At 55.1% G+C, this 22,035-nt stretch overlaps 7 protein-coding genes across 7 annotated transcripts; 2 read left to right on the top strand and 5 right to left on the bottom strand.

The window, feature by feature from the left end:
* Positions 1-478: 478 nt before the first annotated feature.
* BDP55DRAFT_695741 (uncharacterized protein) lies at positions 479-4,096 on the top strand (the record flags this gene model as incomplete). Its single annotated transcript, XM_060577501.1, has 2 exons — positions 479-719; positions 780-4,096. 2 exons carry the CDS (start codon positions 479-481, stop codon positions 4,094-4,096), a joined length of 3,558 nt encoding a protein of 1,185 aa, XP_060426953.1.
* Positions 4,097-4,325: 229 nt separating this feature from the next.
* On the bottom strand, positions 4,326-5,346 carry BDP55DRAFT_671480 (uncharacterized protein). The gene has a single exon (XM_060575461.1). It carries the CDS (start codon positions 5,076-5,078, stop codon positions 4,734-4,736), a length of 345 nt encoding a protein of 114 aa, XP_060426952.1. The 5' UTR covers positions 5,079-5,346; the 3' UTR covers positions 4,326-4,733.
* Positions 5,347-6,256: 910 nt separating this feature from the next.
* BDP55DRAFT_557465 (3',5'-bisphosphate nucleotidase) lies at positions 6,257-7,330 on the top strand (the record flags this gene model as incomplete). Its single annotated transcript, XM_060569698.1, has 1 exon — positions 6,257-7,330. One exon carries the CDS (start codon positions 6,257-6,259, stop codon positions 7,328-7,330), a length of 1,074 nt encoding a protein of 357 aa, XP_060426951.1.
* A 52-nt stretch (positions 7,331-7,382) lies between these two features.
* On the bottom strand, positions 7,383-8,689 carry BDP55DRAFT_671476 (ribosomal protein L6, alpha-beta domain-containing protein; the record flags this gene model as incomplete). Its single annotated transcript, XM_060575460.1, has 3 exons — positions 7,383-7,970; positions 8,114-8,227; positions 8,356-8,689. The coding sequence occupies 3 exons, from the start codon at positions 8,687-8,689 to the stop codon at positions 7,603-7,605; spliced, it is 816 nt and encodes a 271-aa protein (XP_060426950.1). The 3' UTR covers positions 7,383-7,602.
* Positions 8,690-8,875: 186 nt separating this feature from the next.
* BDP55DRAFT_671473 (beta-tubulin) lies at positions 8,876-11,150 on the bottom strand. The gene is made up of 7 exons (XM_060575459.1): positions 10,972-11,150; positions 10,758-10,781; positions 10,672-10,697; positions 10,560-10,601; positions 10,445-10,499; positions 9,585-10,375; positions 8,876-9,526 (listed from the first exon to the last, which is right to left on the bottom strand). Exons 1-7 carry the CDS (start codon positions 10,981-10,983, stop codon positions 9,133-9,135), a joined length of 1,344 nt encoding a protein of 447 aa, XP_060426949.1. The 5' UTR covers positions 10,984-11,150; the 3' UTR covers positions 8,876-9,132.
* A 781-nt stretch (positions 11,151-11,931) lies between these two features.
* On the bottom strand, positions 11,932-14,694 carry BDP55DRAFT_235626 (ABC transporter). The gene is made up of 3 exons (XM_060566179.1): positions 13,587-14,694; positions 13,452-13,532; positions 11,932-13,391 (listed from the first exon to the last, which is right to left on the bottom strand). Exons 1-3 carry the CDS (start codon positions 14,370-14,372, stop codon positions 12,006-12,008), a joined length of 2,253 nt encoding a protein of 750 aa, XP_060426948.1. The 5' UTR covers positions 14,373-14,694; the 3' UTR covers positions 11,932-12,005.
* A 5,783-nt stretch (positions 14,695-20,477) lies between these two features.
* BDP55DRAFT_235617 (uncharacterized protein) lies at positions 20,478-21,154 on the bottom strand. The gene has a single exon (XM_060566178.1). The coding sequence runs from the start codon at positions 21,038-21,040 to the stop codon at positions 20,585-20,587; it is 456 nt and encodes a 151-aa protein (XP_060426947.1). The 5' UTR covers positions 21,041-21,154; the 3' UTR covers positions 20,478-20,584.
* Between the last annotated feature and the right edge of the window lie 881 nt (positions 21,155-22,035).

Genomic DNA, 22,035 nt, shown 5'->3' with positions numbered 1-22,035 from the left:
TGAGCCAAGAGCGAGCCAGCAACCCCGGTACCCTCCTGTACGTGGGGTGGGATGTATGTACCTCTCATGCAGGAGGTTGACCACATTGCAGCAGACCCGGCCTAGACATGAGCGTCTCTTTTATCTTCTGCGTCCTCCCACCCAAACTTTTGTTCACTTTTCGCTTCAGCCGCGCCCTCCCCCATTCTAGGTGTGACACGACCTTACTGCCGGCTGCCTGTCCGTCCTCTCGGTTGTGCGGTGTGCTCCGCGACATGAGATTGTCTTTCCGTCAGTCAAGTTGAATGGGCTGGTAAAGAGTGGAAGATTTGTGAAGAGGTCGGCAAGTTGCTGGCTGAGGTATCCTCAACTCCAGTGAGGGTCTAAGTCGTCCTCGTCTCCTCGAGCCGACTCCGGTGTCATTCCGAGTCCACAACTCTTATCAAGCTTCTGACGTCGCCGGAGTTGCTCAACTCAGCGTGTTGCCGTCTGGCTTACAATGAACAATCCTCGCGATCCAACCCGGTTGCGCCAGGGTCTCAATCCGCTGTTAACTCAGTCTCTGGGTGCATACCACAACCAGGCTCACACGCCGCTGTCAGCCGTGTCCTCATCGCACTTACACTCAGCTGCTCACACGCCGGCAAGCGCAATACAACCTTACAACCCACAAGAATGGATAGCTTCACCTGCTGCTGGATCCGAAAGGTCTCATCAATCCCATCAGTTTCCTGAGCAAGGTATGTACTATCCAAAAGTCACATTGACCCTGACCGGCCTTGCTGATTAGTTTCTTGAAGGATCACCATTGCCTCCGCCTCCTTATAGTCCACCACGAAGCCAGCGACCACAAAGCGGTTTTTTCGAGTCTTCACCAGCGGCCAATACATCGGCAGCACGTATTCCTCCGACGAATCTTCACAGACCGTCCCCAGAGCCTTCGACGAATACATCGTTTCCTCCCCCGCCGGGGACCGGAGGTCGGACAAGCTCACGCGAAAGGCGCTTCGGTTTTCATTCCTTGAGACGGAGCAGAGAGCCCCAAGAATCAAGCCCTCCGGAGCCGATGCCGCCTATGCCGTTGCCAGGGCCAACACCTCTTCAGATTCAGATCCCGCATCCAATGCCACACCACAACGATCCAAACTCATCTCACGGTCCGCCCGGTGCTCGAAGAGCGGCTTCCGCCAGTGCAGTCGAGACACCAACCTCAGCCCGCTCACGTTCGGCGTCTCAGTCAAGATGGGAACCGGGAATGCCCCTCCCGCCGCCACCTCCAGTCCCACCACCAGCTTCGTCTCGATCACAGAGCGTGCAGAGCGGGCCGAGAACGACTACGCCTGTGGCTTCTCCGCCAACAAGGCGTCCTCCGCCAACTGGCGTTGCGGCCCTTGGGCCAGTACCTCCGACTCCTGCAGACTGGGTTGATCAACCCGAGGAACCCAGTAGCTCTTCACACCGGAGACACTCTCCAAGATTGACCATCGATACTGCTAGTGCTGCGAGCTCTGCACAGACCGGAGAGTCGAGCAATTCCGGCGCGTTGAGCTCTGGTGGCAGTCTGAGTCGGGCGAGAGCAGTCCGCCACGACAAGACCATCGTTCAGCGCCGTGCCGAGAGTCGGACCAGACCGCATAACTCCATAGACGGGACCATCAACCCAGTTCAGCTCAACGACATTGTTGTTCCGAATGAAAATACACTGTCTCGCAGGTTGACGATCAACAGATCGGGACCAAGAAGCGGGGGGCGGACATCCAACGACACGCCCCGGACCGACGAGCATTCGACTACGCCGCGGGCGCCTGCTTCGTCGTCTTCACGAACCCGAATTGAAGCGGCAACGCCGCCGTTCTCACCTCATCCGTCAAAGGGCACACCCATGATGGATGGATCACCAAGCGTCTTGCCAAAGGCGCTGCCAACGCCGCCGCCACAAACCCGATCAGCATCGAGCTCTCAGACAAGATTCAGCTCCATGACGCCTGCGGACGGCCCTTCGTCCGCGTCCATCTTGTCCACAAAGCATATTGTCATTACGCAGACCGCGGATCAGTTTTGCTGCGAAACGATTGAGCGATTCCAGGCATTCGCTACCCAAGAGTCCACTGCGGCAACCGACGCCGAGCGGGTTCGCATGTTTGCAGACTTCATCGTGAACGAGTCCAGGATCAGGCGCGAAAGATATTCATCTGCCATCGGCGCAATGGGCTCCGAGATCTTTGACTTGACCAGGGATCTCTTCCGCCCCATGGTCACGCGGCGTGAGTCGACAACTTCCCAGGCTGAGTGGACACCCCAGTCATCTGAACCTACACGATCCCATCGCGGATCGATGAACTCGGTCTATCGCGAGACGCCCGGGGAATCTAGTTCCGCTCCTACGTCTGCGAACGTTCCGGGCTCGCCCATTGTACCTTCGGCAAACAACCCAAACTACTCTTCCAACTACATGCCATCGCTGTCTCCGATATTGAGTCTCAGCGTGAGTGACAATCACGATGATGGGGACTCCCGGGGCCGGCCTGCCAGTAGATGGTGGGAGGCAGACTCGTCAGGGGCAGGAGGGAAATTTGTCGAAAGGTCCAAGAGAGAGTCCAAGTATATGGGCGTGCCAAAGGAGGCTCACGAAGCCTTGCAATGGGAGGATAGCCCGCAAGCAGGCCCTAGCAACCCGAGATCTTCGGGCGAGTATCCGCCCGAGAAGACAGGTTGGCATGACCTGAATGAGCCCGTGGTCACGCCGCAGCCACTCCGGTACTCATCGGAATCTCTGGGGTCCTCAGCTTCGCCGACGACGCCGAATCCAGCCCACCTGGACGTCTCTCGACTGGTCACTCTCCCGCCGCCGTACCCTCGTCACCACCCAGCCGTAAACAACAACCACCCAGAATTGACCGAGACTAGAGTGGCAGTTCGTCAGATCAGCGACCTGTCCGAGATTGAAACTACAAAAGAAAGATTCCAAGTCACCAGCGCAAAGAAGCGTGAAGAAGCCGCAAAAGCCTCCACCGAGAGGCGACGTGCTGTGCGCTCCAACTTACAGCAAGAAATTGACGTCGGCAACATGACGTTCGCCGATGCATCAGCCATCGAACAAGACTCGGTAGCAGCCGAAAAGGATAAACTCAAAGAGCTGGGCAAGACAGAGTTCGAGCAGTTCCAAAGCCAGGTCGTCATGCCCCTAAACGACCTCATCACCGGGCGCATCGCCCAGGCAACGACCCTCTTCGACAAGCTGGCGGGCGGCCTCTTTGACGACGTCGCCAGCGCCGCCGACATGCCCCAGGAAGAAGGCGACGACAAGCCCGAGCTTCTCGAGAAGCTAACGCTGCTCAAATGGATCTTTGAGGCGCGGGAGATGCTGCACCGCGCCATCTTTGACGTCCTCACCGACCGCAACAACCGCTACCGCGACGTCGTCCTCACGCCCTACCGCCTGGCCGGCAACGAGGAAAAGCTCCAAAACGCCGTCGCCTTCTTCGCCGAGGACGCCGCGAAGCGGCAGCTGGCGTTCACGCACGAGGTGTTTGCGCGCACGCAAGAGTTCCAGGCCGTCATGGAGCGCAACGTCATGCGCGGCGTCGAGGTGCAGCTCTCTGCGTTTTGGGATATTGCACCGCCTCTGTGCCGGCTGCTCGACAAAATCACGCCGGCTGACCCTGAGGTGCTGCACATTCAGATCCCGTCGGATGAGTATGACGAGAACCCGTCGTATCGCCGGCATCCGCTGCAGTACCTCTTTAGTCTGCTGCTGCACACGGAGAAGAGCACGTACCAGTTCATTGAGTCGCAGACGAACCTCTTGTGTCTGCTTCACGAGGTGAAGGAAGCTGTCACGCACGCGAAAGCCAAGGTGGTGCAGAACGAGATGGACGATGGGCGGGGCAGGGAGTTTAGCGCCGAGGAGCGGGAAGCGCGCGCACACCGTCTTCGCGAGGAGGAAGGTCGTATGCTGACGGACGACTTGAAGGAAAAGGTGCGTGTCGTGCAGGACCAGTGGACGAGTGCGCTGGGCGAGAATATCAAGAATGTGAAGCAGATGTTGGGTGAGTATCTGCTCGAGACGGGAGGGTGGGATGAGACTCTGGAGGAGGGCGGTGTCGGCAGCGTCTAAAAAGAAGCTTTTTTTGCAATAGACGAGAGAAGGACAGACAGTGGAGAGGGAAGATAGTGGGACATGATTTCTTCTTTATATCTTCACGGCGACGAAGACGTTGATACCCCTTTGCGTATGACGACTCTTGTTTACACTTCTTGTATATACTTTTCCAAGAAACTCTAGGGGGGTTTTGCGACCCGGGAACTAGCTAGACATGGCACGAAGACATGATATTGAACGGCATGAGGGCTTTCAAATATTTCAAAGTGATTCGTAGTGTTTGATATCTGTCCCCTCTGGTGATTGTGTCCCCTTTATACAGCGGTATTTGTCATACAACACTTTCCCACCCAAACGCCCGTTATGTTACATTTACAAATACGGCACATGGCCATTCTTCCAATGGTGGAAAGGCTTGGTGTGTCACCCCGTGTGCCGTCGCCACGATCTTGTGCTTTTGTGTCCTCATCAAGGGGTCTTCCTTGATTCGATAATACTCCCCTCGATTCCAATCGGCGGCCAGTCGGGAATTCTCTCGGAGCAAACAAATGAGCTCAGTCTTTGGACCCCATCTCCAGTCTGTAGTTCCCTCGCGGAAAAGCTCGAAAACATCCGACAAGCCCATACACACCCACCGTCAACCATTCGTGCTTCAGTTGTTGTTCAACCGGTCGCTAAACTCCTTTGGCAGATCCATACCGACCCTCCGCGCCGTCAAGCGCACGCGTTCCTCCTCGTCCATGTTCATGCCCGGGTTGTAGCGCTCGACGAGGGTGACGTAGGTGCGCTGGGCGCGGAGGTAGGCGGCGAATTGCTCGGCCACTGCGGCGTCGGCCTCGGCGCGCGTTGCGTCTGCTGTGGCTGTCGTGGCGGCGGGGGCGAAACTGGTACGCAGGCGGTTGTGGATTGCCGAGCGCTCGCGGGCGAGGACGGGACGGGGCGGGAGCTCGCGCAGGAGGGAGCGGTAGAGGGAGCGGAGATGAGGGACGGTCGTCATTTTGGCTGTTTGATTGATTGCGTTCTGTTCGGTTCTGAGATGTGAGACCCAGATAGTTGGGAGCAGCGGCGGAGGATGTGGTGGTGGTGGTGGTCGTCGTCGTCGTGGTCGTGACGATGCGATGGGAATTTTCGGATTGAAGCTTTACAATTGAGAACATCGAAATCCGAGGCCGGGGGTCCTCCTTTCTCTGGAGTTCTCCCGGTGCGCTCAGCGGGTGGATCCCGCGTCCTTGGCGGGCCCTGCTGCACCTCAGACTTTCGGGCAGGTTCTTGCCTTGAAATCTCCTGTCACCTCAGGCACTTGAATACAGCACGCACCAGGTACCCTTGGATGGATGCCGCCTGCAGCTCGAATTACATAACCTGAGCTGTTAGTGCTAAGGTTCCTCCGTACTTACAAATATAGGCTGTAAGTATGGAGGAACTTGCAGCACAGCAGCATGAATCGAGCGGCTATCGGTCCCATGGCCCGGCGCCGGCACCGGGAACAAGCACGGATGGAGGGGTCTTGACTCTCGACCCCTCCTTGACGGAGCAATTCAAAGCTCCCGAGTTGCAGCAAATGCTTACCACCACACCCCAGCATCTTGTTCTCCAAGTCTGATTTTTCTCTGCTTCTCGTAGGTACCTTATCCACAGAAAGGATTAAGTGGAGGAGCGTTAAAAAGCGATCGATACCTTAGCTCTACGGATACCTACTACTGCGCAAAGTTGGTCTGTCCAGCGAATTGACTCGTTTGTGCGTCCACAATGGCCCATCCCATGACGCAACAGCCGCCATGTTAAACACATGCTGGAGCCAGAGAGCGAGCCAGGATCCAAGGAGCTTTGTCTCTTGGACACAACTTTCCCCCTCCTCCACTGTCCATATCCACATTGCGCATCCACACAAACCCCCTTTGACCTCCTCCTCTTGTACGTACTACGTTTAGACGTTCCATGCCCTCCAAGGTCCGACTATCAAGCGGAAACAACAAAACGAGACCGGAACCCACCTCTCGTCTCTCTTTCGTGCCCTTCCTCATCTCCTCCGTTCTCGTCGTGACCCTGGCTATTCTATCTCTACGAGCTCTCCCCCGGCTCTCCCTCCTCTCGAACCACTTCTTCCCTCTCACCACGACCACGACCACGACCCTCTTCTCTTCCTCGTCCACATCCTTTAAGAAGTCTTCCGCCATGTCAACTTACGCAAAGGAGCTCGAGGTAGCCCAGCTGGCCGTCCAGCGCGCCTCCATCCTCACCAAGCGCGTCTTCCACGAAAAGGCAAAGGGCACCGTCGACAAGAACGACAAGTCCCCCGTCACCATCGGCGACTTTGGCGCCCAGGCCCTCATCATCGCCGCCCTCCGCCACCACTTCCCCGACGACGAGATCGTCGCCGAAGAAGAGGCCGCTCAGCTTCGCTCCGAACCCAACCTCCGCGACCAGATCTTTGACCTCGTCAAGACGACCAAGCTAGACGACGCCGCCGCGGAAGCCTCCCTCGGCGGCGGCATCGCCTCCGCCGAGAGCATGATGGACATCATCGACCAAGGAAACAGCAAGGGCGGCGCCGCCGGCCGCATCTGGGCCATTGACCCCATTGACGGCACAAAGGGCTTCCTCCGCGGAGGGCAATACGCCGTCTGCCTGGCCCTCATGGTCGATGGCGACGTCAAAGTCGGCGTCCTCGGCTGCCCCAACCTCCCCGTCGACGACAAGGCGCCCCTCGCCGCCGACATTGGCTCCAACGCAAACGACGACACGGGCTACGGCGTCATCCTCTCCGCCGTCCTCGGCCAGGGCGCCACCTCGCGACCCCTCCGCACCGGCGCCATCGCCTCCGACGGCGGCTCCATCTCAATGAAGCCCGTTACCGACCTCTCCGCCGCCACCTTTTGCGAGAGCGTCGAGGCCGGCCACAGCGCGCACGACGACCAGGCCCAGATCGCTGCCAAGCTCGGCATCACCAAGCCCAGCGTCCGCATGGACAGCCAGAGCAAGTACGGCTCCATCGCCCGCGGCGCGGGCGACATCTACCTCCGCCTGCCCGTCAAAGCGACGTACCAGGAAAAGATTTGGGACCATGCCGCGGGCGACCTCATTGTGCGCGAGGCCGGCGGCCAGGTGACGGATATCCAGGGCAACAGGTTGGACTTCGCCGTCGGACGGACGCTCGCCAACAACAAGGGCGTCATTGCCGCGCCGGCTGCCGTGCACGGCGAGGTGTTGAAGGTTGTCCAGGAGGTGTTGAGCTCAAAATCTAGCTAAATCAAAAGCGCCAGAAAAAGAATAACAGTAGAAAAAAATATGAAAGAATTTTTGGGAGTTTTCGATTTCGCGATTTTTCTTTGGCTGTCTTGAAGAGACCAGCAGAATAAATAGTGTACAATGTTTGTCTTTTTTCCTTCTTCCTTCCCCGTACAGTGATATACAGCTATACACAGCCCTCCCAAAGCTCTGCCATCAACAAACAGGGCCAAAAGAAGTGCCACAACCATCCCCATACTCCACCAATCGTCCGTCCACGCGGCGCGCATCGTCTATTTGATCTTCTTCTGCTTCAACTTAATCGTCTGATCATCAATAAACACGCCCTTGCCCTTGTACGGTTCCGGCGGCCTCCACTTGCGCACCCGCCCAGCGAAGCTCATCATCTCCTCGCGGTCAATGCTCTCCAACAAGATACGCGTCGGGCTCGCCGCCGTGACCTTGACGCCACGCGGGATCCCCATCTCGACCGGGTGCGTGAAGCCGAGCTTCAGGCAGAGGAACTTTTGGCCGGGGAACTCTTCGAGGCGGCCTCGCTGCTCGACGGAGGCGCGGTAGCCGATGCCCACCAGGCGGAGGATGGCTGTGTGGCCTTCGGAGACGCCCATTATGTAGCGTTGGAGGTAGGCCCATGTCGTGCCTAGGGGAGGAAGAAGGGGTTAGCGAGGATGTTTGGTTGATTGGAAGGACTCGGGCGAGTTGACAAGCTCGAGGCTTCCTTCGAAAAAGGGAGAGGACAGGAGAAAGACGAGAAGAACAGCAAAAAGGTAAAGATAAACCCACCCCACATCTCGCTCTGCTCCTTGATATTCGAGTCCTCCACGCTCAGAACCGCCGTGCTACCCTCGACATCGTAATCGATCTTCAGAAAAGGCGGAATCTCGAGGTCCAATTCACCTATGGCAAAACAAGCACACCAATATTAGCTTTTTTTTTTCTCTATACCCCCTTTCCCAACCATAAAGCTCTGTCTCTCTCTCCCTCCTTCTCAGACAAAAGGGGGCCGCGCAAAAAGGGCAACGAACCCAGAGGTCCCGTAACAGTGACCGTTCTCTTGTAAATCTTCAGATAACTCGTCGGATCCTTCTTCAGCTTCGGCTCGCTGATAGCGAGCTTGACGCCGGGCGGGATCGAGACCGGTGTCCGCCCGAGCTTGGAGTTTCGTGTCGGCGTCGAGGAGAACTGGCGAGGCTGCTGCTGCTGGTGTTGCAGAGCTGCTGCTGGTGCGAGGAAAGCTGCTGGTATCGTCGTGGCCGGCGAGGCGGCAAACGCCCGCCTCAATGCCGTTCTGGAGGCCAGCATTGTTTCGTTCGTCAATGAATGGCAAGCTTCACACCTCCCAATGGCGCGCTGGCTCATGTGCTGCTCGACAGATGGAATTGGGGACCCTCAGCAACTTTTCCACGTCTTAGTCAGCCATACGTGATCCACAATCTGGATCCTTCCGATTGGCCCCTGCTTAGCCCCGGGAGGACAGCAAGTGTAGCCAAGGTTATTTCAGCTGGAATGCAAGGTGAGGTGCCGGTAGCTCAAGCTCACCGACCAACGATTTTCAAAATTCGGGCAGTATAATTGGCAAGTGTCACAAGAGATGGTATTTGAATAATTATGTTGTTTGTGCCAATAATTTGTACAGAGTAATCTCTGATTCTTCGTACTCATTTGATACGTCAGGCGAACTACTAAGAGAGGTATATCTAGAAGCCCATTTTCCGGCAAGGAGCCAGAATCGCGAAGCGAAATGCCACCACAGGTGGGTTGGCGTGAGTTCAGGTCATAGTGACAGTGCAATCGGACTGCGCTTAAACCTCCTCCTCAAGAGGGACCTCCTCCTCGTACTCCTCCTCCTCCTCGTCAACACCAGCATCCTGGTATTGCTGGTACTCGGAGACGAGATCGTTCATGTTGGACTCAGCCTCAGTGAACTCCATCTCATCCATACCCTCACCAGTGTACCAATGCAAGAAAGCCTTGCGACGGAACATGGCAGTGAACTGCTCACCGACACGCTTGAAGAGCTCCTGGATGGCGGTAGAGTTACCGACAAAGGTGGAGGACATCTTGAGGCCGCGGGGAGGAATGGAGCAAAGGGCGGTCTGGACGTTGTTGGGAATCCACTCGACGAAGTAGGACGAGTTCTTGTTCTGGACGTTGCGCATCTGGTCCTCGACATCCTTCATGGCGACCTTACCACGGCTAGAAACAAACAAGTTAGTATGTGTTCGCATTCCAAAAGTCATCGAATTGCACTTACAAGATGGCGGAGCAGGTCAGGTAACGACCGTTGCGGAAGTCAGAGGCAGCCATCATGTTCTTGGGGTCGAACATCTGCTGGGTGAGCTCGGGAACGCTGACGGCGCGGAAGGAATGGGCGCCACGGCTGGTCAGGGGAGCGAAGCCGACCATGAAGAAGTGGAGGCGGGGGAAAGGAACCATGTTGACGGCCAGCTTGCGCAGGTCAGAGTTCAGCTGACCAGGGAAACGCAGGCAGGTGGTGACACCGGACATGACGGCGGAGACGAGGTGGTTCAGGTCGCCGTAAGAGGGGTTGGAGAGCTTGAGGGTACGCATGCAGATGTCGTAGAGAGCCTCGTTGTCAATGCAGAAGGTCTCGTCGGAGTTCTCGACCAGCTGGTGGACGGAGAGGGTGGCGTTGTAGGGCTCGACAACGGTGTCGGAAACCTTGGGGGAGGGGACGACGGAGAAGGTGGCCATCATGCGGTCGGGGAACTCCTCGCGGATCTTGGAGATCAACAGAGTACCCATACCGGCACCGGTACCACCACCGAGAGAGTGCGTGATCTGGAAGCCCTGGAGGCAGTCGCAGCCCTCAGCCTCGCGACGGACGACATCGAGAACCTGGTCGACGAGCTCAGCTCCCTCGGTGTAGTGACCCTTGGCCCAGTTGTTGCCGGCACCGGACTGGCCAAACACGAAGTTGTCGGGGCGGAAAAGCTGGCCAAAGGGACCAGCACGGACGGCGTCCATGGTACCGGGCTCCAAGTCGACGAGGACGGCGCGGGGAACGTACTTGTTGCCGGAGGCCTGGTTGGGTGAGAAGGTCAGCTTTCGTCAATAGGATTGCCTGCACACTGGAGGACTAGGATAACAAACTTCGTTGAAGTAGACGCTCATGCGCTCGAGCTGGAGCTCGGAAGTGCCATTGTACCTGTGGTATGATTAGCTGCTGGGTCCACGAGGTAGCTGCACTGGAGGACAAGAGACATACACGCCATTGCTGTCGAGACCGTGCTCGCCAGAGATGTTTTGCCTGTGTCGAGGTCAGTATGAGATCGTGTCAAATGTCGAAATCGCCGCGTCGATGGCGGTTGGCTACGCACCAGAAGGCAGCACCAATCTGGTTACCCTGTTCAAAGAAGTTAGCCCCGCACTCTGGCTTGTTGGGTCGAGATCAGGAGATACTTACGCACTGGCCGGTCTGAAGGTGAACCTGTTGCGAGAAAACAATCAATGGTCAGCGGGATGTTTTCCATACTGAAAGCGTTGGAGATGCAAGTCCGGCTGTCTTTGGCGAACATCGTTTGGGTGGGAATATCGGCGGGGTACGCTCAGGGGCTACCCCGAAATAGTGGCCGTCGGGACGCGTCGCAGAATTGTTGTGATGGGAGAGAGCGACTTACAATCTCACGCATTTTGGATGATGGAAAGCTCTGAAGCTAACTGGGCCGACAATGTACGATGAAGAGGTTGAAGAGAGGTGCTCGAGAGCTAGGCGAAGCTTCAAGGCGAAGGGTTGTTGTGGAGGATTGGGCGAGGTAAGGTGTGGTCAGGTAGGGGAGGAGGTTGTTGATTTTTGTTTGCGGGTGGATGTGATTTTGTTCACCGCCACGGCTCGGTGGACGCCCAGAAGACAGGCCAGCGACAGGCCAGCGACAGGCCAGCGACAGGCCAAAGGGAAGGGGTGCAGCTCGCTTGTTTACTGTGGTGGTGCTAATCAAGGCCCGTGCACGACCCCGATTGGGGAAAGACCAGTGCAAGGCACCCGCCCACGCCGCCCAAGTCTCTCCAAGTGGCCGCCCTAGTGGCCCCAGTGCCCCGCCCAAAGACCAATTGGAAGTGGGGTTGAATGAGTTGAGGTGACAGCAGATTGGCAGACAGCACGACTAGGTCAGGTACGTACTCCAAAGTCCCCTGTATTTCGTCTCCTCTGTCTCTCCGATCCGAGACCCGGGGTGACCGACTATCTGCTGAGGCATCCAAACATCCAACGACACGTCTAGATAAGGTGCCACGGGTGCCAACCACTCCATAAGAAGCCCGGGCATTTAAGGCATGAAGTACAGACAAAGGTGATGGGCTCGGGGAACCACGGACTCTCTCGCAATCGGAGCAGGTGCGGCACCGGCACCGGGCAGCCATACCGAAAGCCAATGTCAAACACAGCAGCCAACACGAATGACATTGCTCGGCACTGACCCCAAGCGCTGACCGAAAATGCTAAATTGCTAGTGGAGCTCAACATTTGCAAGGGGGCTCCATTGCTGCCAAATGAGCTAACGGTGTGCCTGAGAGCCATCAAACGCAGATCAACTTCATAAAAGTTCACAAAGTTCAATCAGCACCGGGAAAATCGATGACCGATGACCGCAGCATGTCCCCATTTTTATCGGAATAGTTGTAACTATGTAAACTATGACTGCCACGATATATCCCCTTAATGAGACTTGACAACGCCAGCCGCATCAGCCTGGGCTGCAATTCTCTTCTTGTAGGCCTGGACGTCACCGGGGAATTTCTCAACAGTACCTCCGTCACACACCCAGAGGGAGGTGCATACTGTCTGCAACATGGTGACGTCGTGAGAAACCATCAGAACACCACCCTGGAACTCCTGCAAGGCTGTAGCGAGCGCGTCCATTGCCTCGATATCGAGATGGTTAGAAGGCTCGTCAAGAACCAAAATGTGCGGGTTAGTCAACGCAAGGCAAGCAAACGCCACACGCGACTTTTGACCACCAGAAAGCACCACCATCTTCTGCAGACCTGTCGTACCCGTGATACCAAAGGCACCCAATTGTCTACGGTACTCTTCGTCCGTCCGGCCGGGGTACTCCTTGGCCATGAAGCCAACAGCGCTCATGGTCAGATCTAGAGCATCAACGTGGTGTTGGGCAAAGAAACCGACGCGCAGACGGGGGTTTTGCGAAATGATACCGGATGAGGCCGACAGCTTGCCGATCAACAACTTGAGGATGGTTGTCTTACCCGCACCGTTGGGTCCGACGATACCGATACGAGAGTCCAGTTGCACATCGAGATCCACGTTGCGCAGCAAGATATTCTCCTTTGTATAGCCGAATGTCACGCCTGTCATCTGGATGATAGGAGGCGACATCTTCTCGACATCAGGGAACTTGAATGACACGCTGTACTCCGTCTCGGGCGCCTCCAGCACTGGCATCTTTTCGAGTTTCTTGATACGTGACTGGGCTTCCGAGGACTTTGCAGCATTGTAGCGGAACTTATCGATAAAAGCCTGAAGATGAGCTCTCTGGGCCATTTGGTTCTCGTACTCTCTCTTCGCAGTCTTCTTGCGTTCCTCGCGAGTGGCGTAGAAGGACTCGAAGTTAGCACCACGGTAGTAGTCGAGACGTTGTGAGTGTTGGTGAATGATATCCGTCGCAATTTCGTTCAGGAAGGCTCTGTCGTGAGAAACCACGAGAACCGTGCTAGGATAACCTTGGAGATAGTTGGCCAGGAAAGCAATAGACGGGACGTCCAACATGTTGGACGGTTCGTCGAGAAGCAGTAGGTCGGGCTCGCAGAACAGGGCTCTGGCCAATGCCAAACGCATACGCCAACCACCGGAGAAGGTCTTGGTGGCATTCTGTTGTTTCTCTGCCGAGAAACCGAGACCAGCCAAGATACTTGCGGCTCTTGATTCAGCCTTGTCGGACTCCATCTCAGCAAGCTTGCCCTGGATGTCACCGAGCCTGCCATCTTGAGCTTCTCTTTCCTTGTCAAGCCTGGCGGCATCGGCTGCAGTATCAGCCATGCCCGCACGTTGGCTTTCAATCTCTGTAAGCTTCTGAGTGATTTCCTATACGGTTGTCAGCTTGATGGCATGTCCCACAGGGAATTACAACTGCAAATCACTTACAGCCTGTTCCTTGAGAAGAACCTTGCGCCACACGTCGGCATCAAGCACAGCTTGGATTGCAGGCGTATCGTCACCAGTAAGCTACATAGACATTAGTACACACCAAAGTTAGAGGTGGCCGGCAATCATTCTTACCTCCTGTTCGACGTGAAGAATGGTAATGTGAGGCGGAATTGGCAGTTCTCTGCGAGACAGAGCACGCAGAAGCGTAGATTTACCAACACCGTTGTGTCCAACAAGACCATACCTGTGACCGTAGGAAAGGGTCAAGTCGGTATCGGTCACGATGCGCAGGCCACCAATGGAGACATCGATGTTGTCCAGCTTGATGTCCTTGGTCTTGTTGGCGCCAGAGCCACCAATTTGGAGAGGATTGACAGCCATGTAGAATTCCTCGTATGACTGAGTGGACTCAGGCTCGTCAAGCAACCTGGAGGCCTCATACTCGACCGTCTTGAAGGTCTTCTTCTGCTGCTTCGCTGCAATCTTGCGTTCAGCCTTTTCCAGCTTCTTTCGATCAACCTTGGACTCAACCTTGCGAGCATTCGCAGACTCAAGATCTACAGCTCCCGTGGATACGGCCAGGGTAGAAGACATGTTCCGCTGAGAGCTGACTTGGAAAGTCTCGTCAAGGCGTCTGACGGCCAACGGACCGCTTCGCAGTCCACCATTGGACTCGGTGTACCTCTCAACCCATTTTTCAACGAGTTTCTCGATCTTCTCCTGGAGCTTGGCGTCAGGCTTTCCCGAGGCAGAGAGCAACAACTCGGTGACGGTGGCGGCTGCCTCGGCGAGCGGTGACACGCCAGACTGTTCCTCCTCGTCCGAGTAGATCGTCGATGCGTGGGTCAGGTAACCGACCGAGTACTCGGAGAGCACCGGGTCGATGTTCGGCAAGACAGTTCTAATCTCAGCGTCCATGGTGGCTACACAAAACTTGTAAGTTTGTGGTGGTGGTGATGGTAAGAATTTTGCGACAACAAATTTGTCAGCGATGCAGAGCTATAGCTCTGCAATAGGAGACTTGAGGTGAGACGAATGAGGTGGAAGCAAGCTCAGAATATTGTCACTTTGCCAGGCTATTGTATTGCAATTGCCTAATGACGAGTTCACTTGTGATCCAGATGCGATATTCACGGCGAGCCTCAAAAATGTGGACCTTGAACCGAGTGCCCTGACCGGGCTTTGAGGTCTAGACCGGGATAAAGCTCGGCCCGTGAAGATGTTGCTGGACTTGCCCTGCTTATGTCACCCCGACAGCGTCCAGCGACTTCAGACTGCTGTCTCAGCCAGCATCCTGACCAATGGGGTGTATTGCAACACCACCCGACCGCACCACTGCTAATAGGGCGAGTGCGAAGGGGAAGTGAAAACCTGCTGGCTACACCAAGTAGGTACTCTCGGTTCAGATAACAAGTTGAGGGCAGGTACCGGGTTGAATCGCACATTGTTTCTCAAACATTTCCGACTGATCTGCAGGCACGATACTCTGTATTCCAACGTCTTTCAACGATCGACTCAGGCTTGTTGTCTCTCTCTCTCTTGAAGTCCCGACAGCATGGATACCTACCATCGCCGATTGACCTGACACCGTGGAGTCGGCTGAGACAAACGGGCAGAACGGCAGTCCTCGACGCTCTGCTCTGTACGGATACTCTCTAGACGGAATGCTTTATCGAATACGTTTTTATAGCTACCACCGTCACCGACATTACATCGCCGAAAATGGATGAAACCCAAAGTCTCAACTTGACATTGGCCAGCTGAAAAGCATTCGCAAAGCCTAGCCCAACCAACACCAGCGAATGGGGAGCCGCGGATCACCGAGCATCGGCCTGGGTACCCTGGGCCATCGACGCGACTTGCGGAGATGGACGAACAGCGTGTACGAAGTAATGTTTCGCGCAGCTGCATGTAATCGCGTCAGCTGTACGGAGTAGTACGCACGCGACGACCTGCAGAGGATCGTCTATTCATTTGTTGCATGGCAACCAATCAGCCTCTGACACTAGGAGAGGAAAAAAGAGCTATCAACATGCGAGACGAGAGTTTTGAATGTCGTTGAGAAACTTGGCCCTGCTCACGCCATACCACGTCTGCCATGCGCTGGAGATCCGTCCGGGGATCCCAGTTGCAGGTTAAAGTTATTCCGATGTTCGATGCTTATTGCACAATCTGTGCAAACTCTCACCAGGGTGGACACGCGAGGACGAAATGGGACATCAACGCCGCAATAAGTGTCTTGGATGGAAATGAGAAATGGAGATTCCAAGGGGAAAAAACAAACGTTGAAATGAACGAAAACGACAAGGCGGCGGCAGCACAACAACAGCAGCATCGAAAACCTTCGACCTCGTAGACTACGGGCACGGCAGAGAACTTGGCCTCGCATCGGGTACAATTCCGCGTCATTCCATTCCGTCACGGTTCGGTCACTGTCTCCTCCTCACAGCTCAAAGTGGACCCTCACCAACCGAAGTTCAATGTGGGATTCAATCCCCTAGTTCCGTATCACGTTGGACGCTGCAGTCAAGTGGGAACATCTGCTCACACTCAAGACTGGACTCGCTCCTTCCAAACCTTTGCCCTACCAATGCGACCACATATTGGCTCCTGTTCCCGCCCAGAGTCGCATGCAAGACAGATCGGGCAACCACAGAGCTTTGCTTTGAGGGTCCCCGGAACAAAACCTTGATTCCATGACACTGGCGCGCATTTCGTTCCTACATCTACCACCCTTTCTATCCTACTTTGATTGTTTTCTGAACCGGGGTACTCGTGCTTGCGAGATGATAGATTATGATCTATCTGACTTCCGCCCCTACCAACTGGCAACGGAACAGTGATGAGGTTGACAATGAGGGTTACGATGGCACGCGAATCATACCGAGATTCAAACTTCCTTCAACGGTGATCTTCCGCGTTGGGAATGGCCACATCCAATTGACTTTGGCTACTCGACTCCCTGCGGAAATTCTCTGGGGCGGAGCTAAATCAAGAACACGCGCTTTTTTATTTTTTATATTGGAGGCTCTTTGCCAGGCTTCCCTGCTCAGACTCCAAGTATGGATCAAGCATCCACCTCCGTCCCACTTTGGCGACTCTGCATCTGCCTCGAGGTTTCGTCATTGTAGTCTGTCGACACCAAAACCTGTGCCTTTTTCTGGTTTGACGGCACCCGGAGAGTCGGAACGGTAGCGCCAAGGGGGGTCCCATTGTTGAGAATGTTTTCCCGTTTGGTTCGCGGGAGGGAAAGATTGCGGGCAGCTCGATCTTCGTAAGCTCACATCCAGTCGACGAGGGGGCGTAGTAGCTCTGCGGCGAATCCTTTGGTCCTTGGATGATGCAGAGAACTACTTGTACATGCACGAGATTCAATGGCAGGTTTTTTTCTGACTTGTCGTGCAGGAATCTTGCAGGACCTGCAGAACACACTCATCAGCTGGTCGTTTAGCTGCATAGCTTTCCCCGGGAGTGGCATAAGGACAGGTTCCGACGCAGGCTTACACCTACTGCGTACTATGGAGTCTGCACAGGCGACCATCGGGACGTCGGCAGACCGGACCACAACTTGGCCTTGTCTCATTGCCTCTCGATTCCTCCCAGTCTCCCCTCCTTCCTAGTCTCCATACCGATTCCCACGTCCTCGTACCGAACCCCGCGGACCAAGAGAGGCTATGATGGTTTCAAGTTTCACGCGGTTAAATGGACTAGCAGGGCAACAGTCCGTGTGGGATTTGTGTGCGCTGGATCCTCTGGTTCGAAGCCCCGAGCGCCATCGAACATCCTCTCATAACCTACCGACCTCCTCCATTGGTCAAGATTCGATGCACACGTTGCATGGCTAGCTTCGAAAAGTCGCGACTCTGCCTGGCATCTGTATGGATGGCGATCCCAACTGGTTCGAGGACCCCTTGTCTGCGGCTATTCTGCACCATGCTTTTCTTTCTTTTTTCTTTTTCCTACGTTTCTCAGATTGAACAAAGGCAGGTGAGATGGAATTTATCGGTCCATCGGAAGCTCACCCCCATCATAAGTTCTCGACTTATATGCCTACTTGGTATCTCTCCGGGCCTGGGCGTCGACCAAGCGACGGAGCAAAACCTCGAAGCAATGTCTTGGCAGCTCCTGCTCGTCGAATTCGCTTCCGGACTTAGTCGGCCGGCCATGTGCTGCATGGCGCAGCTACCTCGATTCTTGTTCGATGAACCGAGGGAAAACACTCAACATTACCCTCCTTGCCTTGCTTTTCTCTTCCCAAACCTTGGAATATATGGGCAACACAATCGAAATCAGGTCATCTGGAAGACCAAGTTAACCTCATCGGGTAGCGCCAATGTGTCTATCTGGCACCAGACGGCTTCGCTTCGTGTTTCTTTCATTGCCGGCTCTAGTTGGAACGGCCGCAAAGGCCGGCGATGCGGTAGCTTCGTTATTTCGAAAAAAGCTCGAAGCCGGCCACGCACTACCGGACATTTGCTAGAGCTTTCGTTCCGGTCCAGCTTAAGGCGCGGCGAGAAGGGTCCTCTACTCTACTCTAGCTTTGGACCCTTGACGGATTCATAATTCCATCAATGTCTTGTGACCATGAGGTTGTTCGTCAAGCTCTCAGTCAACGTTGGGTATTAACATTGGGAAAGAGGCGGTTTGGATCATTCTGTGTCACGACAGCACATGGGTTTGGCCAAGGCTTTGTCAGATCGCCCCCCCGGTTCCCGAATCCCACGATAACAGGGGTCCCCGGGAGCGAGCTTTCCCGAATACGTCCTTCTTGTGCCATGCCGAGTTGCAGATGCAAATGGCGGGACACATTGTCGTAATTCGGCTCTAGTTCCTCTCCTTCTCCCTTTTCGACTTTTGCTGAAAAAGCTCTGGGATGGGGCAGAAAACTTGCGCTAGAGCACCGAATGCCAAGTGGACGAAAGCCCTGCCCGCTAAGACAAGCGCCGCTTCGAATATGGGTGAGTGCGTTGCGGTTGACGAATGGGTGCCGCATGAGGCGTTCGGGTTTGCGGTATGACGGGATGGGATGGGCGAAACTTGGAAGGTTTGCTGGCTAGCCAGACGGAACTAGGAGGTAGGTATTCCCGCATGTTTTTCTTTCATTTTTTGCGCGGAATACAGTAGGTACTCGAGAAAGAAAACATGGCAGTAGTGCGGGTGAGTACCGACACGAGGTTTCGCCGCAAACGTGCGTGCTCAGTGCTTCACAAACCAGCCGCCGGAATTTTGCTTGCCATTATCTTACTTTTTGCAGAAGATGGCTGGCAGGTGACAGTGCCTACTCCGTAACTTGTACGGCATATTGAGGCTCGGCTAGTGGACACCGTAGGCTGGCGGAGGGAAGTCGGAGTCGGGGAGCCTCACAGGAGATCGTCGTCTTGACCTTGCCTTGTCTTGTCACCCCTCTCCCCCCTCCCCAGCTGGATTTGCCAGTGGCGTAAGCGGGGGTGAAGGACGCATTACGGGATATTTGTGTATCCCAAACGACAGTTCGAAAGGCGACATGCTGATTGGACGAGTAACCCTGAACGAAAGAGTGGTTCCCTAGAAGAAGGGCAGAAACATCTTCACCTACGGAGAACTGTGGCATTGCGTCGGTGGGGATGAGGTGGAGGGGTGACTGAGCCTCTCTCTCACCTCACTCGATCTAGGTATCTCGCCCACTGTTGACAACCACCGAGTAGGTATTCGTACGGAGGCGAGCGATACATAGTAGAGAGATGGAAGAAGCGGGGTATGAAATGGAACGTCTGGGCAAGCTAAACTTTTCTGACGTTGGCTAGGACAAGGGCATTGAGAGTCAATAGCCCATCTCGGTCTTGTCTCGAGACATGGCATGCGCATGTTGAAACGACGTGTTCTGCGGTATCACCCAACAACAGCCAGGCAATGGATGTTTGTGACGGGCCTTGCGTCGTGGATCACACAGCATGGGGGAGGACCCCTTCCATTCTGGTTATCTGTAAGAGTGTACCTGCCGGGGAGGATCGATCTCAACGTTGTGTCTCGTGGTGTGTGGTGTGAGGTGGTTGTGTGAGATGATGGCGGTGGTTGTGGTGGTGTGCCGGTTCGGGTAGGATGTTTACTTGTTTTGCTTTTTCTTGTGTGTTGTTGTTTTGGTTTGTTGTCGTTGTCAATGGCTGTCAAGCAACCACAACTCAAAACACAGGCCGGCAGGTGGCCCACCAGCCGCGGGCCCTTGCTCGTGGATGGGTTCCTCTTTTGAGTCTTGAGTCTTACACCCATGTCATCTCGTCACCGTGGGTGGGGGGTTCAACCGGAGGTCAAGACTCAGGTCCCATCCCATCACAACATCAGACCGGTAGCCAGCCAGCTGGGTCGGTCGTCTCTCTCTGGGGCATCATTTCTTCTTTAATCTGTGTTGTCTCGCTCAACCACGCGGCTTTTGCTGATGGTCGCAGCACAAGATCTTGGGATAACAACCAACATGCTGCACGCGCTGTGTATATGTACGCATGTGTACCAGGGTCTTACAGAGATCGCCAGTGGCAGCATCGACACCACGAAAGCGAGATACATATCGCCCCTGGCCGAAGTAATCAGATGAGATGACGAGAGAGAGAGAGGGGGGGGGGGGGGGAAGAAAAGACAAAGGCCCCCCGGCTTGTTGATGCATCGGACCAGCTGAAAGAAGATACCGGGAGGCGGGGAACAGGACGAGGGCCACTTCCTCCGTGCGTAGTGCCGAACTTTATGGGCTCTGTGGCTGTCAGATGGAGTTGCATCGTCTGGTCTTTTCTCTGGAGACCTGTTTTGTTGGCCTGGCTGATCTCCAACACCGATGCTTCAGCTCCATCCCCCGCACACCGTACCACGAAACCCCATTCTTCCGGTACGTGTATGTTGTTCTGCTTGCTCCTCTTCACATGGCCGTCTACCGGTGCCCGATAGCTTAGGGGTTTGCCGTTGGCGACTGGGAGAGACAGAGGAGTGCCTAGACTCATGGCGCCATTTTGGTGATGGTGGTGGAGGTGAAGACGACGGTTGCAGAAGAAAAAGCTGCTAAAAATCGAGCCGGTTCCTGCGAGATCCAAGGCTGTTCCTTGGTTGACTTGATAGGAAACGGTTCGCGGTAAGGTAGGCTTGGGATGCCGGTGTTTACAAGTTTCCTATCGACTTGCTTCACGGTCCCCTCTTTCACCCTGCGACCTGTGGCCCGCGCACGCCAACGGGCATGGAACAGACCGTCTGGACGGTCTTGTGCGCCTACTAGATAGGCACAGGCAAGGACTCCTCTGCTTGTGTGAGATGATGTGGTCATGGTCGTACGGTACCTTTTTTTGTTGAAACCTTTTCCGAGGTCTAGTAGTCCAAGATGGTATTGTATGTCTCGAGATGAGGCAAGTCAACGGCAGGTAGCGGTATGCTGGTGCACATGGGCTGAATGGGCGAACGGCCAACGATAGTAACACAAGGCAAGGGCAAACTTGGCGACGCGAGTAATTATCGACCATCGAGATGAGATGGGAGACAGAAACAGACAGCGTTGTTGCAGGTGTCAGAAGTAAAGCGAGCGTGACTTGACGCTGTGCAAAGGTGGTCGGCGACACGAGCTGAGGATTCATAGGTTATGCTGTGCGCGGTACAATGTCCACAGAGGCAACAAGACAGAAAAGTGTAGAACCTTGACGGGATGGGATGTCGCCGCCATGCGGCCTGTCTGCGAGTTTGATGGTTTGAGCGCAAGGCATCTGTACTCGTCTGTAGGTGTTCCCAACGGGTTCACAGACGGGCCCCATCAGTGCCATCCGCTAGCAATGGTAGGCTGCCGCTGGATGAGCCTGAATTAAAAAGATGGCGAGTAACAGCAAGCAAGCGAGTGCTGCGGCGCTTCCGGGGATCGATACGCCTTGGTTTCTCTCCGAGAGTGAGGGGGCGCTTCTCAGCTCAGGCATGGCCCCTGTAAAGGATGATGTTCCGTCAGCTCTTTGAAAGCGACGGGAGTTGTTGTGGATTTCAGGGTTTGTTGTTACTGTTGCGCGGCTCCCCTTCGGATACACGTACCAATTGGTCTCTCCATGAGTCCATGGCCATCGGCAAGCAACCAGGCGAGAAGTAAGCAGGGTCAGGGAGGTGGTTTTGAAAGTAAAGGTGGTTCAAGTGAGACTTGGTTAATGTTGGCAACTTGACAAGGCGAAAGACTAAAGAGTCCTAGACACGGACAAGCGTTCCGACTTCAACGGACGTGTGTTGAGCAGGGCCACGAGACGGCCTGTGACACTTTTTTTTTTTTTTTTTTTTTTTTTGAGAACTATTACAGGCCCGGTCGAGAACGCCAAAAGGTTGGTATCTGAGGAAGAAAGGAAAGTAGTGCATCCATAAGGTAGGCAGTCAGTCGGGTGCAAGACTGGGGTTCGCTGTTCACTGCTGAAGTGTGCCAAGAACGCGAGATAGCAGGTCTCAGCCGATCTCGCGCTAGGACCGGTGGTGTTCTTTCGGTGTTTCTTCTTCCCACGCACCCACGGCAGCCGGATTTCCCAAGCCTACGTTGGCTCGGCTGGGTTCTGGGATAGCCTCTTTGTGAAGTAGCAGGGGGCTGGCACCGGTGGTCTGGTGGCAC

Source organism: Colletotrichum godetiae (genome assembly GCF_030913485.1).
Source record: "Colletotrichum godetiae strain CBS 193.32 chromosome Unknown BDP55scaffold_34, whole genome shotgun sequence".
Classification (NCBI taxonomy): Eukaryota; Fungi; Ascomycota; class Sordariomycetes; order Glomerellales; family Glomerellaceae; genus Colletotrichum; species Colletotrichum godetiae.
The sequence above is the reverse complement of the archived record's forward strand: the minus strand, read 5'-3'. Positions and strand labels throughout refer to the sequence as shown.